The sequence below is a fragment of the Zeus faber genome (genome assembly GCF_960531495.2).
Source record: "Zeus faber genome assembly, chromosome: 5".
Taxonomy (NCBI): Eukaryota; Metazoa; Chordata; class Actinopteri; order Zeiformes; family Zeidae; genus Zeus; species Zeus faber.
The window spans coordinates 15,402,503-15,428,074 of record NC_137192.1 but is presented as its reverse complement, the minus strand read 5'-3'; the positions used below and the strand labels follow the sequence as shown (position 1 = coordinate 15,428,074).

General features: G+C 42.2%; 1 protein-coding gene across 1 annotated transcript; it reads right to left on the bottom strand.

Moving 5' to 3' along the window:
• Positions 1–25,572, bottom strand: LOC307230331 (sodium-coupled neutral amino acid transporter 3-like). The gene is made up of 16 exons (XM_080000637.1): positions 25,419–25,572; positions 18,574–18,734; positions 17,906–17,987; positions 17,683–17,798; positions 15,467–15,540; positions 15,151–15,243; positions 14,598–14,679; positions 7,518–7,600; positions 6,974–7,032; positions 6,439–6,609; positions 6,249–6,328; positions 6,064–6,164; positions 4,131–4,255; positions 3,869–4,013; positions 2,604–2,707; positions 1–2,481 (listed from the first exon to the last, which is right to left on the bottom strand). Exons 2-16 carry the CDS (start codon positions 18,669–18,671, stop codon positions 2,377–2,379), a joined length of 1,518 nt encoding a protein of 505 aa, XP_079856763.1. The 5' UTR covers positions 18,672–18,734; positions 25,419–25,572; the 3' UTR covers positions 1–2,376.

The following is a 25,572-nucleotide window of genomic DNA, read 5'->3' as shown; positions in this document are numbered from 1 at the left end:
ATCTACAGTTGTTTTATTACCAAACTAACTAAAACGTACCCTGCTATTTACATTTACAAGGCAAATCCTCATCACAAATATAAATGGTTTACATTTCTATACATTATATATATGTGTGTGTGTGTGTGTGTGTGTGTGTGTGTATTCATATATAAAGCCAACTCTTTCTCCCTTAATACATATCTGCTGTATTTTACTTATTTCCATAGATATTCTTAAAATCAAACAGAGAAAATAATACAGCACATATAATGGTTCATGTACATGTAACAAAATTGATGTTGTGGCCTCTAGAATTTAATATATTTCCCGTAAAAGAAAAAAAAATTAAAAACAGTAGGTATTACATTGCAAGTTGGCACATTCCCAGAAAGTGTAAAATTCATTTTTTTCATTAAATACGACAAGACAAAACATTTGTTTACACTATAAGACAAAAAAAAAACAAGGGACTGAGGCTTTTCTTGGCCAGATATATGGTTTTCATTTTCAATAGATAGGTGAAATAATTTTATGAAAAACCTAAACCAGTAACTGAGCAAAACAAATAAAATAAAATTGCTTTAAGGCATAATATAGCTTTACATCTATGAGAACCTTTTTTTTTTTTTCGCATTTTGATATTATTTTTAGATTTTTAACCAATAAACCTTTGTTGTGTGAAGTCATTACATTAGAATTTTTAGACTTATAAAATACTATATAAAATCTATAAGAGATCTGCAATATATAAGTTCTATTAAAAAAAGAGTTGTATAATTTGACAGCTCAAGAGGTGAGTTTTATTACAAATCTGTGAGTGAATTCAAGATTTAAACATCATTTCTTATGAAGAAAACGCCGCATATAAGAGCTTGAAAATACATATTTCGGATGGGGTTACTAGAATTTGAGGAGGGTTATCTAGTGGGGGACTTTTTAACTTTACTTTAACTGGACTTCCAACACACTGCGTCCTTATTTGGCAAATGTAGTGTTACTATGACATCCATTTAGGTCAATGCTTTATACTGTATATGCGTAATATAATCTGAAAGAATGTGTATGTACAAAGCATAGTATGTTTCCTTGCTGTCGGAAGTAAAAAACAATCTGGAATCCACGACACTAAACTATTAAGACTTAACACCAGACTAAAAAGCAGATCATCATTAATCACATGACTGAACGGCTAAAATTGATATCAAATTTCCACAAAACAACGCATTAAATAATTACATAGAAAGAAAGTACTAAAAAAGAAAAAAATATATTTATGAATTACAAAATATAATTCTGAAATGCCTAATTGAGATTGAGAATTAAAGTAATTATGCTATTACTTTTAAAGTAAAATAATTAATCCCTCATTTATACTCATCATGTCACCTAAAACAAAAAACGTACACAACAATAATAGATGCTTACAAACATATTCTTGTTCTAAACTTTATCAGTAGTTTAATACTGTTTTCAGGCCCCTTTGTTCATTCAGTTAAATTAGAAAACATGGATACAATAGTTAAATAAATATACACTTTCTTTGCTGTTTGTGCCATCTATGCTTAAAGGCACCAGAGATGAGCCGCTCGGTAAAACTCCATTTTGAAACCGGTCCTGAATATGGCGCTCCGCACGCCGACTTTGGCACAATTCTATCAACACACTTCACCCGCTCGCTATGCAGCTTCTGCGCTGAAAGCGAGTTTTGTTACACAATGACGGATCACTGAAAAAGTTTGAGTCACACCCCGTCCCTTTCCTCCGCAACCCGGCTCAGGTTCCATCTCTCCAAAATAAGTCCAAAAGATACAAACTCTGTTTCAAATAGTCTTTCACTTATCATTTATCGTCTCTTGGGGATTTTTTATTATTATTATTTTTTTTTTATTACTGTTTTATACTGTTATAGTTGCTGTTTATACCTAAGGGGGGCCGGGAATTTCAAATTCAAGGTTTGGGTAAGATAAATAAAGACGGAATATCCGGAAAAAGTTAAAACCATTCATTAAAAAGATTAAAACGCGATAGATTTGATCACCACCGAAGGGTTTAGACGCGCTGTCCACCAAACGGATCATAATGCAAAACCACCTGTGAACCCCGATTATCCGTAGATCACAGCCCCATTGTAATAGATTACATTAGATTACAGAAAATAAAGTATTTTGAAGTATCTTGTTCAGTCTATTGGATATGTGTGGTTAACAGTCGAGCATTTCATTTAGCGATCAAGCCCGGTCGGGTACCAGTTCTGAGCCGTTTCCCCCAAAACCCCCGAATTCTCTGCGATTCACCACCGTCTAGTGCGACGTGCACAGGGAGGAGAGAGGACGGAACGTTCAGCCCCAACTGTCTGTTTTGTTTTTTTTCCCCCCAAAAAAATAAATATGATATTTAGTGGCCTCCGGCGGCGAGGCCGTTGCCTGTTGTCCAGTCGATGATGATGAAGCTCAGACTCATGACCATGAAGGACACGCCCAGGGCAGCGAAACAGGCAGCCTGCGGACGGGAGAAAACAAAGATGATCGGATCGATCGGGAGCTCTAGAGGGAATGAACATATCATGGAGATTAGAGATGGAGTTTAATATGGAGTGTGTGGTGGTTGTTACTGCTGCTTACGATTATCTTGGGGGTGGAGTTCATCGGTTCTTCATCCTTGGGGACGATACGGATGTAGAAGATGGCGGGGAAGATGAAGATGAGGCATGGAGCCGATGTCGCGCCTGGAAGGAGACGGGAGGAGGAAAGGAGTTTCACATGGCGGCGCGGCTAACACAATGTAAACACATTATGGGTAGAATTTTATATATTTTAATACAGCTACTGATAATGATGCATTTACTTTGGTACTGTTTCCTAAATTATGACTTTTTATACATACACAATTTCCTTTACTTCCCTTATTCTAGGCTGAGTTTAAGGTCAAATAAATCTTCGAAATATATTTATGTTTATATGTTATTTTTATACTCTACATTTAGCTTTTAATCACAAAGAAAATTATATTCCACATTTACTCAGTCTAGGTTTTTTGTTGTATTGGCTGACTGATGTGTCTGTGTTTGACCATATTTGTCTGTATGTTTGTGGCTTGTAGTGTGTGTGTGTGTGTGTGTGCGTGTGCGTTTTTGTATGTGTGTGTTCTAGTACGTAAGTGAAAATATGTGCTGTTGCTCTAAACATATGCTCCAAGGTCCTTGAACATCAACACCCTGAACTTTAAACCCAAACCTTTAAAACATGGCCTCCATTCTGAGGACAGAGAGTGTTTACTCAAGTGTGTTGTTTGTCGGATCGTACACTGGTCACTTTCATGTCTGTTTGGCTTTCATGGCCAGGCCCGACGCTATATTGTTTTGCTTGTTATTTTTCTTTTTTTTTTCTTGTTGGTAAGGATTATGAAAACTGGAATATTTTGTATAAATGAGAATTAGTATTTCCTGAATGCAGCCTCCACAGCCGAGAAGCTTGATGGCGTCAGTTTCTCTCATGACTGACCACAATGGTACACTTGAAGCCATCTAGTTTTTTCTGCAATGTGGTTCCAAATAGCCATTTCACAGATTGGACTTCCTGTCTTAAGGAGACGTTTGACAACTAATGATTAAGGATATAAGGAATTATATAATACAATTATTATAGCACTATTATTAGTGTAGACAACTAGACTATTATTATTATGTATTTGTTTTATTATCATTTACAGTAGTTCTTTTATATGTATATGTATATACACATATGCATATGTGTCTGTGTGTATCTGTATATATGTATATATATTTTTTTGTGTATTGTTTGTGTATTTTGCTCTCTGTTTTTGCTCTCTCCTCCGACCCCGACTGAAACCCAGTTTCCCATTTCCCACAATAACGACTCAAACTAACCGATGATGCCAAAGATGCCGAGGATGTTGGGAGCGAAGATGACCAACATGTTGATGACGCTGAGGAGAATGACGGCGATGGCGGTGTGACGCAGCCAGTTGAAGCTCTTGTTGGGGAACAGCATCTGCTGGATCGCTCTACGCACCTGGGGGCACATATGCGGTAAAAAAAACCCAGCTTTGTAGAGAAAGGAGACCTCAAAATCGCATTATAAAGTATATCACGGTGCGAAAAAGGGAAGGCAGATCAGATCTTCACTCACTGGGAAAAGCACGATAGGGACGGTCAGTGTGACGGCAGTGAGGACGGCCACTCTCACACACAGGATCAGGGTGTCGTAGGGGTCAATCCGACTGTAGGTGTGCAGCAGTTCTGCCTCCACGTTACCTGGAAATGTCAAGGAGAAATATTTAATATACCCATCGTATGATAGGGGAGCACCCTGCAATACTGCAGAGTCACCACAAGAGGAGGCAAGGACACTACTTTGAGCGGCGAGGACACTCATACATACATTCATACATACACTACTCACAAAAAGTTAGGGATATTCGGTGAAATTTCAGGATGAACCTAAAATGCACTATATCCTTTACAGGTGAACTTAATTTGATCTTCTCTCAACTTTTGAATGCACATGTCCAACTGTTCAATGTTTCAGTACTTTTTGCACAACTTGCTGTTCTCTAACAAGGAGCTGAACGGCAAAATTCACAACAGGTGTTAGATCCATGAATCAACCGATACATTTCCTGGTTCAATTAGAATTGGTATTTAAACCGTCCTCTTCATCATGCTGTTCACATTTTGACATCATGAGACCAAGACGACACCGAACAACTGATCAACAGTACCTCGCCATTGCGAGGCTTCAAACAGGATGTTCTCAGAGGGAAGTGGCCACTGAGTTTAGAGTGTCATCAGCAGGTTGCAACAGAGATACAGAGACTGGAAGAGTCACAGAAAGGCATAGAAGTGGACGTCCTTTGGCCACATCCCACACTGATGAACCTTCATTGTGAACAGTGCCCTGCGGAACAGGATGATGAATGCCACTCAACTCCAGGCACATTTAAGGGAGGTGAGAAGCACCCAAGTGTCACGTCAGACCATTCTAAACCATTTACATCAGTGTGGTCTGCGTGCTAGAGGACCTGCAAGGGTACCTGACCACACCACCAGGCACAGGCATCATCGTCTTGCACGGGCCAGGGAGCATTTATGCTGGACGAGGGACCGGTGGCCTCAGTGCTGTTCTCTGTTGAAAGTCGATTCATGTTGAGCAGAAATGATGGCCGCCAACGATGTTGGAGACGTCAAGGAGAGCGCTATGCATCAGCCACTGTTGTCACCACGCGAGCCTTTGGTGGTGGTGGTGTTACAGTGTGGGCAGGTGTGTCTAGTCAATACAGAACTGCCCTACACTTTGTGAATGGTACAGTGACAAGCCCATACTACCTGAATAACATCATTAATACAGTCATTGTGCCCCTGCATGAACAACACAGGCCTCATTTCATCTTCATGGACGACAATGCTCCAGCTCATGGAGGTCGCATCATTAGTGAATGGCTGCTGGAGACTGGGGTACCTCAAATGGAGTGGCCTGCACTTTCTCCAGACCTGAATCCCATAGAAAACATATGGGTTCAGCTGAGTCGCCGTGTAGAAGCTTGTGACTCTGTACCCCAGAACCTCAATAACCTGAGGGCCACCCTTCAAGAAGAGTGGGGGGGGCATGCCTCAGCAGACAATAAGTCGACTTGTGAAAAGCATGAGACGTCGTTGTCAAGCTGTAACTGATGCTCAAGGGCACATGACAAGTTATTGAGACATTGACATTTTTTGTTGTGGTAAACCCACCGCTGTTGTTGGCTTTTGTTTCAATAAATTGTTTGACATGAGGAAATCACCATTGCATGCTTCTACTTAAATGCCCTACTTTCATGATATAATATCACTGTAGTGTGAACTTTTTACATTTTCCATAAATGTCACCCGAAAGCCAAATATCCCTAACCCTTTTTGTGAGTAGTGTATATGCGGTGAAACTTCTTTGCAAATTTGTTTCAATTTAATCCAGGGAAAAATATCCACGGCTCCACATACTGCCCCATCTGGACAAACGCTTCATTATTCAGCACCAAACAAATAAAGATCTGGTTGAGAAGCGTCAAGAACAAGTCGTTCTTTACCGTAAAAGGTCAGATAGCCGAAGAGAGCTGCCAGAAAGTACATGGTGTACATGACGAGGATGGAGATGTTGGACACCTGCTGCATTCTTTTCTTGGACGGGCTATGAATCACACAGTTTGGGAGTTAGGGGCCGACGTGTATCTTTGACGGTGAGAGGCTTTTTCGAAACGAGGGGCGGACTCACTTGCTGAGCTCGGTGTAGATCGGCAGAACTTCAGGGTGGCACACGAAGGCGAACGCCAGGATGGGGATGGTGTATGCTGTCTGTCAAATAAATAAATAAATAAAATAAAAGTTTGATGAGGACCATAATAACACAGAGGATTCCTGGTTTTTACAAAGTCAACCCTGAGCTGGGATTGGCTGAGAGTCACCTGCGAGTTGATGGTGAACATGCGCGGGGTGCAGTCGAAGTCGGAGTCGACCTCATGAGCCCCGTCGCTGTGGACGCCGTGGCTGACGTGGGCGGTGAGGTTGTAGGAAGCCGTGCTGTTGGCCACAAACTCAACGAACGGGCAGGGGATCTGGAACTTTTTGAATATAACCTGGACCAAAGAAGAAGAAGAAGAAGGGCGGAAATTATAGCAAGGTAAACTGAATGCCAAATGAAGAGAGGATGCCATTCACAGGATACAGCGTGTGGAGGACGAGAAAGGGAGGTGGCTGCTGAGAAAAACCCATTGCACAGCAGATTATGATAAGTCGATCTGGAAGGCGTCAAGGCCTTACTATCTTGCTTTTGGTGTCTATAAGAGTCTCTACAATCCCTCCCGTCACAAAATATAGAACAGCCTAACACATGGATAGATGGGAGGGCAGAGGTATGGTAAAAACATGAAAATGGCTCCACGCTTCATTTTCTCCAAAAACTCATGTCCAGAAGACATTCAAAGACTAGGAACCACTCACCGCACTGAGGAAGAAGACCATGCAGCAGAGAGAGAATCCACTGGTGTAGCCCAGATAACCTGTGAAGACAGAAAGCCGGCAGCTCTTGCATCTCCTTAAGTAGACACTGAACCTAATTGACCGACCTTTGCGTTGTGGGAAGCACGTTGCACTGCACTCTCCACGGCCCAGTTTGAAAATAAAGACTTTGCTCACAGTCACAAATATCAAGTTTTAATGTTATGTTCATAGGAGTGAGGCGGTTGAAATGTGAACACTTCCTCTAATAACCGGGAAGGAACAGGGAACAATGATCTGTAGAACAATGAGAATACATCAGGATAATGGGTGAAATCCTGCTGTGCCAATTAATAACTAATAAACACACATACAGGAAGGACATATTTTCCAAATGTATATATATATATATATATATATATATATATATATATATATATATATATATATATATATACACACACACACACACACACACACACACACACACAGCATATATACATTCGCTATTATCATGAAACATTGAAGGCTCGTCATTCTCACTCACCAAGCTGCTTCATTAGCGCGAGAGGCAAGATGACACTGATGGACACCATGATGACCAGGTAGTTTCCATTCAGATACCACAGACTGGTTGGGGAAAAAAAATGTTTTTTTTAAATTGTTTCATGTTAAAAAGAACGAGAGGCCCCAAGACAACAAGAAACAAGAGGGAGCAAGAAGAAAAGAGATACAGGTAGAAGGGAGACATGCGAAAATTCATCATTTATTGGTGAATTCATTATTCAACTGAACTAGTCTGACAGAGGCAGCCCTGATGTAATGATTATGGAAAAAAAAAAAATTTGGTTGCCATAAAATAAATTAACTGCTTGGGGATAAAGCTCCCATTGGCCACTCAATTCCAGGAAATTGCGTTATTCTGCTTTCCATGTGCCGTTTTCCCAACCAACAGTGTTATTTTTCACCTATCTACCATTCTGCAAATAATTGAACATTACAATATGTTACACCTATAACCTCTATCTATATCTGAACATCAAAATAAAAATGTACTCTCAAAGTCAAAGTGTTCATATCAAATGCACAGTATAACACAAGGTCATTCTGAAAAGTGGTATTCTTGTGACAAGGCAAGCCAAAACGACATATAATGTAAGGCATTGAAAGAAGATATTATATTGTTAAGAGAGTCAGCAAATGAGGGCAAAACTAGCAGAAATATAGCAAGAATAGCAAACATATACATAATAAAACAAAAGATAAAACAAAACTCTGGCAGCAGTTCCAGGGAATGTAGAAAATGGGGAATATAGCTGTGGCAGGCCAAGGGGCTTGGTCAAGCCCCGGCTGCAGACGGCAGCACAGCTCCCTTTCCCACGGCCGCCAAGCTGCCTCGAATCAGCCGAATCAGCTGATTTGTCCGACTCAGGCCAGGGAGCTTTCCTAATATTTGTCTGTCTTGCAGAGGGGATCGGCGCACAGGCTCGTTAGCTGACCAGGAGTCAGAGTGGAACGCCATTCCTCCTGCCTCAGAAATTATCATAATCATCACCGTCATCATTATTATTTATTATTGACACTTCTGACACCAGGACCCACGTGGGATCCGCCGAGTCCCTGGAGGGGAACAGCCAGGGCTCCACCGCACCCACAGGCGTTGGGAGATGCCCCTTTTCTTCCCCACACGTTCCCCCTCCTGCCAGCCCAGGGGAGGGCGGATGTCTACCAGGCAAGTCCCGTGCTGTCCCCTCTCTGTCCCCCGTCAGCTCCCAGTGCTGTGCTTCCCCAGGAAATCAGGGAGCTGCGCAGACATCTGGGCAGGGGTGCCGGCACTGCGGGCGGCCCAGCCACGATCGCCAGGACTGCCCAAGGATTGAACTCAGCTAGGTGGGCCAGGTTGCTGGCCCGCCGGACCCCTCCCCCAGTTGGGAAGGGGACTTCCAATTACCAGGATACAAGGGGCTTTGCTGGATTCAGGCTGTTCGTAGACAATGGTTTAGCAACACCTGGTTCGACCCGGGGCTTTGGTGGAGGCATCACAGGTGGAGGTTTGTTGTGTGCATGGGGATTTTCACACGTATCCGATGGTTCGGCTTGAAATCAACGGGAAAAACCATAGGGTACAGGATGCAGTTAGTTCCCACCTGTTGTACTCCCTGATTTTGGGCACAGATTGGCCAGAGTTTGACATTGATGAGAGAGGCTGGGGTAGTGCATTCACGGTTCGTAGGGAGATGTGAGTGTTGCGTGGCTCAGTGACGTGGAGGGGTCGAGACAGGGCGGTGCAGGGGCGGCGTAATCCCAAGTGGGATCTTCCCCTATCCCCTTACCTTCCTTATCAACAATTTTCCGCTGGAGCAGATGCGGGACGACACCCTACATGGGGCCTTTGAGGGGGTAGTTAAAGTTGATTGGCCTATTGATGCACCCGACATATTGATGACATATTGACTCGATGGCGTATTGATGTGCTCACTCACCCGTCATTTTCTTGGTGATTCGGGACAGGTTATATCAAGTGAGCCGTGACACTCAACAGGAGAGAAGATAACCCAGTTGTTGGTCACGAAGAGTTGCCAGGAAATGCTCTTCCAGGCGGCTCACCATAACCCAGTGGCCGCTCACCTCGGTCACGATAAAACACAACGGATAATGGCCCGCTTCTATTGACCAGGCATTTTGGCAGTTAGTCAACCCTCCGGCTACACCAAGAGCACCATTGAGGCCCCTCCCCCTAGTCGAGGTCCCACAGGTATCTTTTTGTATAAGTTCTAGTGGATTGTGCAACCCGGTACCTCAGGTGGTGCCATTGCGCAGTATTACCACCAAAAGTGTGGCGCAGGCACTGTTTTAGGTCATCTCCTGAGGAAATCATGACTGACCAGGGCACTACCTTAATGTCATGTACACTTGGGAACTTTACTAGTTACTGGGCATTCGCTCAATTCTGACCAGTGTTTAAAATCACCAGACCAACAGTCTGGTGGAGCGCTTTTATAAAACGCTGAAAAACATGATTCAGAAGTTTGTTCACAACGATATAAATAATTGGGACAAGTGGTTGGACCCGCTGTTGTTTGCAGTGCGGGAGGTTCCCCAGGCGTCCACGGGATTTTCTCCTCTTTGGCAGGAGACCCCAGGGGGTGCTAGACCTAATTTGAAGAAAGAAGAAAACTGGGAGGAAGGTCCTAGCACCGGTAAGAATGAAATACAGTATGGTATGGACCTGAGAGCAAAGTTAAGCGCACTGATTCTGCTGTTATCATGGAATAATTTGCCACGGGCTCAGGAATGTCAGCGCCTCTTATAGGACAAGGGGGCTCGGCTCAGACAATTCGCAATGGGAGACAAGGTGTTAGTGTTGCTCCCTACGTCCAGCTCTAAATTGCTCACAAAGTGGCAAGGGCCTTTTGTGGTCACACGGCAGGTTGCACTCCAGCGTTGCTTCTTAACTCGAAAGGGTGCTCCAGATCCGGTCCAGTGGTCAGAGAAGTGCCAGCAGGCATTTGCGAGAGGGTAAAGTCAGCTCTCTGTGGGAAGCCAGTGCTGTTCAACCCTAACTTCTCTCTCCTTTTCTGTCTGCAGGCCGATCTGTCAGACAGAGGGCTGGGCCCGGTCTTGTCCGAGGAGGTGGAGGGGACGAGTGGCTGGTGCTGTACCTCAGCCACAAACTCCCAGATGGGTGGGGTCAGTGCAGAGGTGAGGTTACCCATTCTCACCAACTGGCGTCTGCCTGACAGGAAGTCCAGTATCCAGTTGCAAAGGGAGCTGTTTACACCCAGGATCCTGAGTTTGGGAACGAGCTTGGTGGGCATTCAATAGTGTTGAACGCTGAGCTGTAATCTACAAACAGCATCCTCACCTTTGTGTTTCCCTTCCCTCCAGGTGGGAGAGGGCAGTGTGGACTGTCAGAGTGATGGCTTGTCCGTAGATCTGTTTGGGCGGTTTGTAAATGCCATTTGGCCCTGGTGACTTCCGTGGGTTTACCCTTTTGAATGCTCTCCTCATGTCAGCCTTAGATAGGGGCAGAGTGCAGTTGTCCTGGTCCTCAGCTAGACTCCCAGTATGAATAGTGGAATAGTCAGAGCCGTAGGCAGAGGACCATGCTGTAAGCTTAGCACGGACATCACCATAAACCCAGGGCTTTTGGTTGGGGAAATTCCTAACATTAACTTCCATTGCGACATCATTGATGCACTTGGAGATGTAGACTAAAACAGAGTCTGTGGATTTTTCAATGTCCCCATCAGCTGCAACACAGAACATCTGCCAGTCTGTGGTTTCAAAACAGTCCTGGAGGGAGAGACAATGGATTCCTCACTCCAGCGTTGAACTGCCCGAAGAACCGGTTTTTGGCAGGGGAGGGGTTTGTAGCTGTTCCCTATTTGTGAATAAAAATGGTTAAGGGTCTGATCACCATGGATAGGAAAGTTAATGTGCTGGTGATATTTAGGCAAAACTTTCCTCATATTAGGCCTATTTAAGTATCTTAAATATTTGCAGAAATCTCTTTATCTCAACCCAATGTTTTGAAACTACCAACCATATGGGGACCAACTCTGTCATGGAACTCCATTGGAACCCCAGACTTGCCATCAAATGCATCATCATGCATCAGCTACGTTTGGGGGACACATCCTCATACTTAATATACAGGTGGGGTGACAAACATGTTAATGTATTTACGTAATACGCACACACAAATGTTGCTAATGGGAGGCGTTGAAAGGTTAGATGCATGGAGAGTAAATTCTGTGAAATCAACTCTATTTCTGTGCTCAAGGTTTCAAGATTCAAGATGTTTATTTATCACATACATATACATACATACAGTATATGTAGTCAAATGTCTTTGGAATGCACCCGGAGATTATACACAATAAGTACAAACTGACACAATAGCTAACTTATTAACTAACTAACTAAACTAACTGATTCCTAAATCCTAGATTCCTAAAACGTCATTCAGTTGGGAAACAGAATAAAATAAGAGTATTTCGTATTAAGAGAGGAGCCTCTGACATTTCACTAGACTTCCACCTGCTTCAAAAGATCAGCAAAAGTGTTTACTGTAAACGTATGTAGTCTACTGGCCAGACTGTGTTGATGTTTTCGTTTTAGTTAATACAGGTTGGAAAAAGAGTGGCTGTCCTATCACGTGTCTAGATTTTGCATCATAAAACATGTCAGAGAAAATGGGAGAGCTCTGTCTTCGCCAGAACAACAGTGAGTAGTTTGCTCAGCTGGACATTTGCCATCTTCCATGAATTGTGTGTGTGTGTTTAATTTAGTGTGTGGACTAGGGATGTAACGGTACACGGTATCTTATCGAACCGTTTGGTACGCCCCCTACAGTTCAATACGCACATGCGAACTGCGGTATCACGGTATCACGGCAGAAGTCCACTGGGCATGTTGGCACAGTCTACGGGTGCAGCGCGGTATGCCGTGAGTGCTGCTTCCTATTACCGTAAATGCACTGTTGCAGCTCCACATGTTTTAGTAAAGTGTGCAATCGATTAAGGTGTCTGGTCGGAAAAAAAAACCCTGCGATGGCTGTGTCCCTCTTTATTACGAACTTCTCTTCAGATACTCGCTTCCACTTGCACTAGTGTTGGGTCGTTCATGAACGATCCGGTTCTTTTGCACGGCTCTTTTGTGTGAATGAAGGGAACCGAGTCTCGCTGGGTGATGAGCCGTTCTTTTTTTGTCAAGTTTTACTGTTTATGTGTTGTTTGTTTAAGTTGCCGTCTCCTGCCACCGGCAAATGTTTCCACTTCTATGTAAGAGATAGCCTAGTCAGGTTCACAAAGTGAAGGCACACACAGCACTGGTCTGACTGTGAGGTTTTATTTCAATAAGTTATTTTACTATTATTATTTATGTGTGAAATACTGTTTATACCTGTTCTACACAAAAATAACTAACTGTAGAACTGGTTTTATTATTTTTTTTATTGTGGAAAGTATTTAAATATTATATATATAAATAAATATTAACAAAAAGTTATATTTGAATTATCCATTATCCTGGACGCCTCCCCTCCAATCAGATGAATCTATGCAAATGATAACAACCCACCAATGAACTTGAACCCTGCCTCCCCCCTCCCCCCACAGTCATACACAGAGCGTTACACTAGTTATTTGTGGCAGATGACTATAAAAACATTTTTTACACCTTTTAACTTTTTATTATCATTTTATTTTTTCTTAAATATAAAGATACTGAAACCGTGATACATACCGAACCATTTTTTTTTTCTTAAATATAAAGATACTGAAACCGGGATACAACCGTGCGAAAAAATTCGCACAATTCATTAATATAAAGAGATGTATTGATATTGACTACAATGACACCCAAGGTTAATGATAATAGCGTCATTATTATACATAGGTAACTTATTAACCTAGATTTAAGCCAGTTCCAATAACTCTGGTATACCATAATCTGCAACAGGGGCTTCTGATCGTCTGATCTGAAATTTGACTGAAATCTGCGTTTTGCATGTGGTTTCAGATCAGAAATGAATGAGATGCTCTGCACATCAATGTGGACACCCAAGCAGTTGCCAGTGGAGCTAAACAGTGGGTGGCTCGTGGTTTGGGGGAGTCCTTCTGTAGGATCGACCTTCGAAACAGGACCTGTGTCATGCCAGCTGTTACTGTCATGTGAGCTGTGTGTGTGTGTGTGTGTGTGTGTGTGTGTGTGTGTGTGTGTGTGTGTGTGTGTGCGCGCGCGCATGCGTTCGTGTGTGTGTGTGTGCGCAAAAGAAAGGGAGCGAGGGAAAGTGGAGGTCAAGAGAAGGGAGGATAAGAGAAAGATAGGTAAACGAGACAGAAAACCCTGTCATAATAATTGTAATAAGAACGAGTGTATGAAGGAAATTACACACCCTGCGGAAAACGCTTGGTTCACCGTGATGAAACCACAGCACAAAGAATAATAAAAACCCAGAAGAAAAGTCGAAAGGCTGAAGGCAGAGACCTGCTGAGGTATTTAGCGCTGTTGCGATGAATAAATCCCTCGGCAGTAACAGCGTTCGCGCTTCTCTCTGAGCACCGGCGTCACAGCGCCTCGGTTGGGTTACTGAGACCTTTGACGGGGATATGATAGTGGAGACGTGTTTCGAAACTCCGCGGGGCCTGATGGGCTGTGCAGGGGAGAGGTACTCTTGCACCCTTGGCATTCCCTCTTCAAATCAGGGTTTGTTTTTAGACTTGACCGGGTGAGGCAGGAATCCGCCCCTGGCACTACAAGGCCATATGCAGGGTTTCTATCGCAGCACGACGCTGACGCTGAGGGTTGTTGCCAACGCAGCCTGAAAGCAGTGTGTGTGTGTGTGTGTGTGTGTGTGTGTGTTTAGCCCAGGCGCTTCGATCCTATGCGTGTATTTTCGAAACATTTCCAGACCTGGCCCCGTTGTTGAACAGCCAATAACAGGCTGTTAACGTTCTCACACCCCCCGCCCCCCCCCCCCCCAGTGGTTAGTCAACGGGTGACGGGAACGGAACATTCACTACCCACCTACACCGCAAATCCCCTCGATGCCCCAGATAGGTGAGCTGTTGGACACTAGAATGGCCTTAAAAAAACGGCATTCCGACAGGACAATACTCACTCCGAGTTGGGACCAGTCTTGAGGAAAGCCTGGATGACCAGCGGTAACTCAGACTTGACAATGTACAGGTAGCTGGACATGGCTGCAGGAGAGACACAGAAAACATTTGGGGAAAATCTATTTGCAGATTTATACAGGCATAATAACATTCTAGAGCTCCCCGGATTGACTGAAAGCCAATGAAAAGAAAAAACTATTGAGACACAGGTCCCCTGCTCTGACGTTGAGCTCACAGTGTTATAGAGCTGTACATGTCTACAAAAAAAAGTCGCCAATTACACATCTCAGTTGAGGCAGAGTGGGGAGTTCCTGGGGCTGCAGCTGTTTCCCAACTGGTCGACAGTTCTTAGCTACACATTATCTCTCGTCTTTCATTGTCAAACAGAAGGAAAGATAAGCTGCGGTGTTGAATAAATACGGTCTTGGGCATTGGAATCGAGCTCAACAAAGCTCTAAAGAATTTCTGTATTTCTGTATTATTTCCTCCACAAATGTAGAAAAGCAGAATAGCTTTAAAAAAAAAATATATATATATATATATATTGCCCCTTACCTCCAATATTCTGAAGAGTGATTGCGATACCAGCGGCCAATTTGCCCGGTGTTCCAAATGCCCTGTATCCCAGCTGTTCATACGCCCGTATTCCTGGAAATAAATTGCATAACGCTTACAACACCCTTTATCCCCTGTGGCTGTGTCTCAAGGAGGGATATGAATTCATCAACATTTCACCCTTTTTTACCAAGTCAAATATTTTGAAGACATATCAGACACATACACTTGGAAGAATGTTTATGCCTTTTTCAGGATAAATCCAAATGATCTGTTCAGTGGGATATGAAATAAGTGAGGCCCAGGGTCATCTTACCCACAATGCCAGAGGATTTGAGCAGCAGGTGAATGGAGTAACTGGAGAGCGCCGCCACAGCCGTCAGCAGAAACCTACCATACAAAAACACTTTATCACGCAAATCATCATTTTCAAATCCATCTAATATCTAAGGCACAGCACTGGACATGCAGGTTATTGAATACTGCTTCATTTACTGTTCTTGTCAGTCCCTCCTTTCTTTTCAATCCCCGTTGAGACGCTGGCGACACAGTAATGACCTGAACTGTAAGTGAAGCCTCTTGGGTATAAAAGAACTACATCACACCGAGGTGACAATTAAAAGGAGATTGGCGAGGGACAAGGTGCCCAGAGAGAGGGAAAGTAGGTAAAGCACATCTCTGCTGGGAGCAAGGGGACACACCTGCCGAACCCATCAGGCGTGAATACAGCTCAGATGTTTCTCGTGTGAAAAACACAAAAGGAGCGCGGTGGGTAGAGGTGTGGAGCTTTAGAAGCTGTTCACTTGTCATTAAGATTTAACTGTACAGAATGTGCTCTACTCGGTGGCATAATCCTTTAGACATGCTTGAATTCAAGAGTATTACGAAGGGGATTACTTTCATGTCATTTCTCTACAGTTGCAGCATCAATGGCTGGTCTTAGACAAACTGAATTGTCCAACTTAAGCCTGAGAAAAAGAGTTAAGACGGTAAAAAAGTAAAATGGCAACTGGATAACTGGATATTAATCTGACTTCATGAAGGTCAGTTCTCCCACTCGGAGCCTTGTCCCACAGCCCGTTTTCCCTCCGTGAGCGGAGCTGTCGTCATTTTTCAAAAGTGCTGAGGCACTGGGAGAGGCAGCATGGGGCTTTTTGGCCAGTGTTCTCAGGTGCTAGGTGAGTCCAAAAACCCTCGCATCTTCCAGACCACTAAATCCCGAACCCACTGAACGGATGAGATCCATACGATTACAGAAGAGGTAAAGATCTTCACATCCGACAGTCCAAAGACATCATCAACATTCCTTCCCAAATGTTTGAGGAAAAATGTAAAAAAATAATAAACAATCCTAAAAAGCCGAGAGTCCGAAAGTCCAAATGCGGTCACAAAAAAAAAAAAAATCAGTGTTATCATTCACACCGTAAATAGTAAAAAGTCGAAATGTCAATATATTATATTATATTATATCATATTCAATTATATTATGTTATATTATATCAAATTATATGATATTATATGTTATTATATTATATTATATTATATCATATTATATTATATTATATTATATTATATCATATTCAATTATATTCAATTATATTCTATTACATTAAATTATATTATATTATATTATATCATATTCAGTTATATGATATTATGTTATGTTATATTATATTATATTATATTATATTATATTATATTAAATTATATTATATTATATCATATTATGTTATATTATATTATATCATATTATGTTATATTATATTATATCATATTCAATTATATTATATTATATTATATTATATTTTATTTGATCATATCATATCATATCATATCATATATCATATTTTATTTTATTTTATTTTATCATATTACAAAAGGTATTGGAGGCAGATGATCCGCTGTAGCAACCCCTAACAGGAGCAGCCGAAAGAAGAAGAAGATATCATATTATATTTTATTATATTATATTATATCATATTATGTTATATGTGGACAAACAATGGCATGCCTGGTATGGAACACCGTCATTCGGAGCTGAGTCTGTTGCTGCTGTCTGTCTCTAACCTGTTTCCCTGTCTGTCCCAGTGACGTCAAATGCCCAAAATGGTCCGGAGGTGGGGTTATTCTGGGTTGTGACCTTTCTGGGGCCTATGTGTGACTGGAGGATGGGAACAGGGGCCTCAGCTGAGAAATGGAACGGGAACGGCGCGAGTTATGAGCTTAAGTATATTTCATCGGAGAGGAAAATGTCAGGCCAGGCTGGCGCCGCACAAGCTCCATGAACACCTAATCCCAGTCCTGAGTAAGCCGGGTGGAGCACCAGATGTAGTGCTGCACAACCTCTATCCTAACGCGAGTACAACTGCAACATATTCTTCAGGGAGTTTTTCATACTGAAAGACCTCCATTGTATTTAAAATATGCAATTTAAACACATGTTTAAAATAAATCACAGTTGAACTATATGCTCATCAGAAATATCTATAAAAAAAGGAATATGTCAATGATCAAAATGAATGTTTCACTTACAAGAAGAGGAGAATGCCAGTGTTGGCCATGGCGTAGGCCAGTCCCAGGATCCCGCTGCCCATTATTGCATTTCCCAGGTTGAACACAGACATCCCAAAAGAGGTCTTTCCCTCAAACTAAAAAAAAGAAAAGAAGAAACTCAAATCTCAGATCGGCCTGAATCCACACCATCGTGATGTTCATGATATTGATGAAGGAGTTATTGAAACATATTCAAACCTACATCTGTGAATTGAATATTCTTTTTTCCATCTCCATTGGGCAAAAACTTTTCGCTTTCCAAATTTCCATCTCCATCTTCAAATCTAGAGGACACAGATATATATACGGCCATTACATGCAACCGTTTTTTTTTTTACTTCTGTAGATCTGAAATGAGAGAGACCGCTGTAGGGTTAACATCACGTGCTGGGGTTTGGATCGCTCCTTCGTGCATATTTTTTTAGGGAACATACCTGGCGGTTTGAGTACCGTTTCTGTTCGGCAAGAAAGGGGTCCATCATTCGAGGCAAGCACAAAAACGATGTAAACATGCGTTTAGAAAGACAAAAACACAATCCGTGTCACACAAACATTATCCATGTCATTCACTTTTTTCCCCCCTTTTGTTATGTATGTGCAAACACTTATCGCCAAGACAAACACTTGATTAAAAAAAAACGCAATGGAACCATAGTGGTCGACCGCTGTTTCTGGACTGTGGCTCCTATATTTGTGTGTAAATACCATGTATGTTGATGGTAATAACCAAATGTAGTAGGTATGTGACCTGGCTGTGTGCAGTCAGTAGATTATGAAGTGACATGGAACATCAGAATAAAAATGACTTCTACATGCGGCGCGGAAAAGGGGGGGGGGGGGGGACAACACAAAACAAAACAATATACTCACTGTTCCTCCGCTAAAATCTTGGGCACGCACGGGTCTTCGTCTAAGTCGCGATCTTTCCCGTTGGATAACACGGTCATCTCTGATTCGGTGGTTTCCATGGCCACGGGTTGTCACCGATCGCTGTTGTCTCTGTGTTAGATGTAGGTTTGATCCGAGGGTAACTGGGGCAGAGGCAGAGAGAGTACAGTGTCACTGAGACATCGAATTCCGATAAATAAACAACGCTGTGTTGATCTACTCATCAATTCTGAACTGGGTATTTAAAGTAGAGAGCACCATCTGAAAGGAAACAAAAACCACAAACATATTGGTTTGATTATATTATTATTATTATTATTATTATTTTTAATGTTGTTATTATAATTATTGTTATTTTTAATTCTATATACATTTTTATTAAGACCAAAAAAAGTTTAAAGCTAAAAATGGAAAAACCCTCAATAACGCGATTCCATGCGAGGGTCTGGGATTATCCCACACCAACTCAGGACTAGTGTCTATTCAAGGCTAAGTACAGGCAAGGGTAAACCAGTCCCCTCGCCCGGCCTGTGACCCAAGGCAGGGGGGCTAAGGGTGTTCTATCACTTGCCCAAGGTGGACCCCCAGGCTAGTGGAGGGAAGGAGTTGTCTTACTTTCTCCATTCTAGTTCAGCTCCTGCCAAAACTAGCCACTGCCAGAATAATAATGCTGCAATAATGAGTAGGTCAAACAAGTTCAGGGTATGAGGTCAAAGTTCAATGTGTCACAAAACTGCCGGTTCTCTGATTTCTTTTAGACTTTTCACGCCAGAATGAACACGAAGCCACTCATTACGAGGGGATCCTAAAATTGCTGGGAAAGTTTCATGAAAACAGCAGTTACTAATGTAAATAAAACTGTAATTATGAGTGGCACCTACAAGTCATGACGGCTGAGTGCGGTGTGTGTGCTTTGTAAAAAAGTTAAATCGAGAGGGTTCAGGAGCCAATATATTTTTGCATTGGCGCTCATTTGAGGTCATCGGGTGATATGTTCATTTCCTGACCATGAGTACCACATACTGTATAAACGTGTTAGAAATGCAAATCTATTTGTTCAAAGTGCTGCACGCCGGCTCTCGTCCCCTCTCTGACAGTGATGTATTCAGACCACTTGCAGCGTGATCCCACAGCTGAGGACAATATATGGCATTGTGAGCCGCTTCCGGCGCGAAGACCCGGGTACAGCGGCTCGATTGTGTCCCAAGCATCTCTGCCAGAAGATCATTGTTGCAGCTATTCACGGCGTTGAAGAGGGTCACGCATCGCCCACCACCCAAGTTGGCAAGAGAAACGTGACAGGTGGCATTGTTCTGTGACGTAACCGCAAAATAATCACAAAATAATCCCAAAATAATACCCATCAAAAATAGCTGGCCGTAACGAAACGCCTTCAAATTTACAGAAGTTCAAATCTCCAAATGGACCATAACTGTTCGATCACTGTCATATAGCGAAAAGTAACACAACAACCTCACAAACTCACTGCAAATTCCTTAATTCACATCATTCTTTTCTTCCAGGGATGGTCAGGTACCGTGTTTTACTACAAAACTCGAATTCCAAATTTGAATCATCAGCCAATACAGAACACCAATTTCTTCCAAATTCAATAAAATCGAGGCTTTCACCGAAAGCTCACCGAGTATTGCCAGACGACCTCCATATCCCATCAGATATGATCTTTTATATTGGTATTATATTATTATATACTTTATTGGCCCCATCAAAGGGGAAGAGTTACATTTGACTCCTCATGACTTGCTGAAGGATATTTTAACTTGTTTGGCCACAGCCTTTTAGTGATAATGGCTAAAGATCAAATTCATCAGTGGTGCTCCTTCTTGTGGGTTAATTCACGCCGCCCTTTCATTTCCCAGTTACAGGGAGCTGTGTGAAACAGCCATGACATGAAGTGCTTGTTAGTCCTTGGTATTTAAAACTGCGATATAAATAAGCAGCCTTTTAGACATATCTGGCTTCAGCAAAAAAAATAATAATAGTAATAATAATAAAACACTTTGCAAAATGCACACCGCTGTTATTCTATTGACAATAAAACCATTGGGTTTGATAGTGACAAATGGTCAAAGTCATTCCAAAAATAAATGAAAAACCTTGAACATAAAACAATGACTTTGGATAATTTTGGTTGGCTTTTGTACATGTTTGTGTTTTAAAGGGGACATATTATGCTTTTCCTTATTTTCATGTCATATATATCATTTTACAATGTGGGATGTTCATATTAGACGTGGCCAAAGTGTCAAATAATGAGGTAAAATCATGACAAAGTAATTGCGGTGAACAAAACGCTCTGAACGCTCCGTTTCCAAAGGTTTTTTCTACTTTCTGCACGAGCCGACGTCAGAGCGTCACAGATTCCTTTACATGGTCATCTGCTCCATCCCATCCGCTGTGCGTTTGTCAGAACAAAACCAATTCAAATGGTGTGTTTTCATTGTAGACGTGTTTATTTATTTTATTTTATTTTCCGACGTTTACATGAAACCAAAAATCCCTGCGTTCGAGAGTCCTTGTGTCCATGCCTCCCACAAGCTTGAAGCATGGCAACCAAAGTCAGAACAAGCTTTTAAATGAGGCCTCGTAGATCTATTAGGAGTGAAGATTCAGAAACTGGATTTCTTATTTCCCTCCTCATATTTGTTCAGAAACAGATGTAAGTGGACTGATGAGGTGAAATCAGTGAAAGTAAATAAGTAGATAAAACGAAACCCGGAAGCCATTGCTCAAACGCCATTGGCTCACAGAACCTAGAACTTGTGCTCAAACACCATTGGCTCACAGAACTCGGGGCCTCAGGAGGGTGGCTCCTCCCACTGAAACAATGCGTCAGGAACACAATGAATTTAGAGGCATGTCAGAATGGCTAGAACGCATAATCTCAGTGGTATTTTCAGCAAAAAAACTTCAACGACATGTTTCGGGGACCTCGAAAAACTATATTAACTTGTGTAAAAAGAAGCATAAAAGTTCCCTTTTAACTGAACCTTGAGGTGGACGTACAGTATTAGTACGGGCAATGTTACCTTAAATTGAGAATAAAGAGGGTCACGTTACCCTAGACCACAGAGATCTGAAGTCCACACTCAGTTGAGTTACATAACAAAATTGGCAAAGCTCCGTCAATGACAAATAAATTATTTGATCCGGTGTACGGGGGAGAGTCATCCTTCAATGTCGCCTCTCTCACGCCGGCGGGGTGGGGCAGATAATGAGATAGCCATGTGGTGGGCTGGGTGTCTAATTTGGGACCGGGCCAGGGCAGCGCACGTTTCCCACCAGCCACATGCACGTTTGGAAAACCACAGTCGAGGGCAAAGCTGCTCTGCAGTTTGGCAAAAAGCGGTGAAATTAATAACATGCTTACGGGAATAAACTAGAGGACAACGAAACGCTCCCGTGCCAGTGCGCTTGATTTGCGGGGGTTTGTTTTGAGCCAAACAAGCTTGAATTGGGCTTGAGGATGAGCGACTTCGTATCAGCTTCAAATTTATCGTTACAAGAGTGGCGCAAGGACGAGGAGGAGTGTCATCATCTCCCGCTGTACCAGTGAGGCTGCGATCGATGACACTGTGTTTACCCAATGAAGTGATATTGAGGCAGAATGACGCAGGTAAAGCAAACCTCCCTGTGCAAATGAATGTCGTATGCTGAAACTGAGCAGCTCAATTTACCTCTTAATTACAATTATGACGCTATAATAGATGCATGCTTCAAAACCACCTTATCCAATAGTGTCAAAATACCATCATAACTGGAAATCACGGCTTCACGGCTCAAGCCGACAAAATAAACTGCAACTTCAACAAAACAAGCTGTGACTTTACCAGTAAAGTTTGAATTTGTGTACAGTAGGAGATGTTTTAAAAGTATAAATGCTTTAACTTAAAATGTATTATTTAAAAAGATTTTAAGTAATCAAACACCGCAAAAACACCCAAACTTGAAGTTCAGCTAGAGATGATGACTTTCTTTGTGGTAAAATATGAAGTTGAACCTGCAGATGGTACTGTACCTAAATTGGCCGTAGCAATGAGCAAAACCGTCCGCATGAGCAATGAGCGCGACCGGGTCTGAGTGTCTCTGTACTGGATAGTACAATGAGAGGGAGTATTACTAGATTACTACACATGTACCAACACCTCCCCTTCCTCCATCAGGTTGGTACTTTTACCAATAAACACACACACACACACACACACACACACACACACACACACACACACACACACACACACACACACACACACACACACACACACACACACACACACACACACACACACACACACACCAAAAAAATCTGGTCTGATAGAAAATGGCCAAAACCTTTCATATTATTAAAGCAGCAACTGAAACTTCATGCTACTATAAAAAAAATAGCTTAAAGTAACTAGTGCTTGAGTAACAAGGTTGTTGATTGGGGAACTTCTATTCTGAGGCACAAGGAAACACAGTTTTAAGGTTTGACATTTTGCTATAAAGTCACATAAAATAAATATCATAATAAAATAAAGCAAAAAGCATCATTTCACATTCCTGTATTTTGAACCTTTTCAGATTATTGAACAGTCATGACATCCGTTTACTCGTCCAGTCTACTGACCCTGTACGGACTGATACCATCAAATAAATATCCAAAGCACAGAGCAACCGACTTTCCAACACGGCACCTACAACGTCAGTGGCAAAGATGTCATATGAAAACATGAATAGCACGGTGACAATAACAACGCGCTGAGTTTGACACATCACAAGGGCCTGGCATCACCGGAGGCCGAGCGCGCAGCTGGCTGCTTCCCATATTGCTGAGGGATTGGACACGCCGTCCACCTATCCAGCCACCGATTACCCCATCCACTTTGACGGCGTGGCCCCCCGGGCTCCGGGTCAACGACCGCCGTCCTGCTTATCTGACTGCTCTTCCCCCTCATGAACACGGGATACCTCCATGTACGGAATGGGTGTTTAGACAGAGGCCAAAGTCAAACGCAGAGCCCACACACCCGCGCACCTCTTTAAAATACACACAGCGACACGTCAGGAACCTCCATAGAAGTCAAGTCCATGCACAGACACACACATGCGCAAACACGTGCTCTTACACATTTTAAATTAATACCGTTTTCCATTTCATTTTTAACCCTCTCACCCTCTACACTGGTTCCATTCATGAAGCCGCATGTTTTCCCACTTGTCAGATTCCAGTTCTCCACGGCAGGCAAGTGTTAAATGCCCCAGTCAGATTTTTCTGAGCCTGGTCGTGGGGTTTGAACTGGCAGCTTTGCAGTACCAAAACATTCTGTTCTTTAGGGCATCCTTCCAATGTAGAATCCTCATTTGGACAGTACAATCATGACGAATATGAATGAAAGGGGTTTTTTTTGGTGAAAATCTACATCAGTGTATGAATCTAGCACCCCTCACAAACATGGAATCTCCATCCACCATTTACGAACCATGGTAACCCTATTTGGTCCACTCCATAGGTACATTGGCAATATTCTGTAGCATGCACACAGAATATGTGCAGATTTATTATGCGCAATGAATATGCGTGCATCAAGTTATGAATCTGTGTGTGTCAGGTTATGAATCGGTGTGTGTCAAGTGATGAATCTGTGTGGGTCAAGTTATGAATCTGTGTGCGTCACGTTATGAGTCTGTGTTCATCAAGTTCTCTCTCTGGAAAGAACACACATATTACCCTTAGTCCTTAACGTCGGAAAGGTGCATGAGGTGGGGGTGGGGGTGACATGTTTCTTTCCACTGGACATAGAAAGACCACTCTCTGCACCCACTAACACGTGGTGCTCCCAATCAGCTGCATAACAATACAACCTCAATACTGAGAAATGTACTGACCACTAGGCCACGCAGGGCATAATGTCATATAAGGATCATTTCATCACATCATGCCTTAACGGGTTAGCAATTTAATGTGATTATTTGTTGTTATTGGGAGGTTTTGGATATAGTCCATAGCAGTCGTTATAGCGGTGTGGGGGAGATAAAGTCCCGTCCATCACGTGGCTATAGATAAAATAATATGGTTCAAAGGTTCAATAACAGTAGTTTTTTTTAACAGAATATATTTAAAAAAAATTTCCCCTATGTCAAATCTCTTACATACTATTTCAATCAAATTCAATTCAATTCGATTTAATCTAATTAAGAACAATTATTTACTATTAAAATAAAATAAACTGCGAGACCTAAACAAATAACACATAGTATATATCCCTTTTGTAATGGTTCTTTCGATAGTCGGGTTACACGTATAGACAATCATATCTGGGCGGCAGTGGATTAACAGTGTTTTCACTGATAAATTATGGAGATAATAAAGTGTGTGACAGGCTCCTCGGGCACATGGCGCTGACATCTGGCTTGGCGCTCACTGAACTCTATTCTCCCTCCATCGATCAGGTTTCCCCGGACGGAAACAATGGTCCATGTCCAGATAGTAAAGAAACATATCACGCGGTCGCTTTATTGTGGTTCTCAGACACTTTCGACCTCTTTGGGGTTTTTTTTGTTTTTGTTTTTTATTATTATTGTAAATAAAAATAAAAATAAACCCTGGAGATCCAGTCTTTGGGGAGCCCTTCATTTGTAACCCGCATGGTTACGCAGGATCATAGCAATTAAACACAATCCCGATATAACAATGAAATAAAAACCGAAAAAGTATTAACTTGCTGACAGACGACTTGTTTGAGCAAAAAAAAATAAAAAATACTAATTACAATAACGATTAAAAAAAAAAATTAATAAAGAAAGAAACATGTTTTGAATCTTACCAAAATGTGTCTCGCGTGGTGCCTCGCAGGTCTCGGATCAATTCCGCTAATCAGTGGCAATAACTGGAATTTGCCGGTATTTTCCTGTGAACGGCTCCTCCAGCAGCCGGGAATCCGTTAAATTATTGTCGGTGTGGAGCCAGCGGTAGGATCG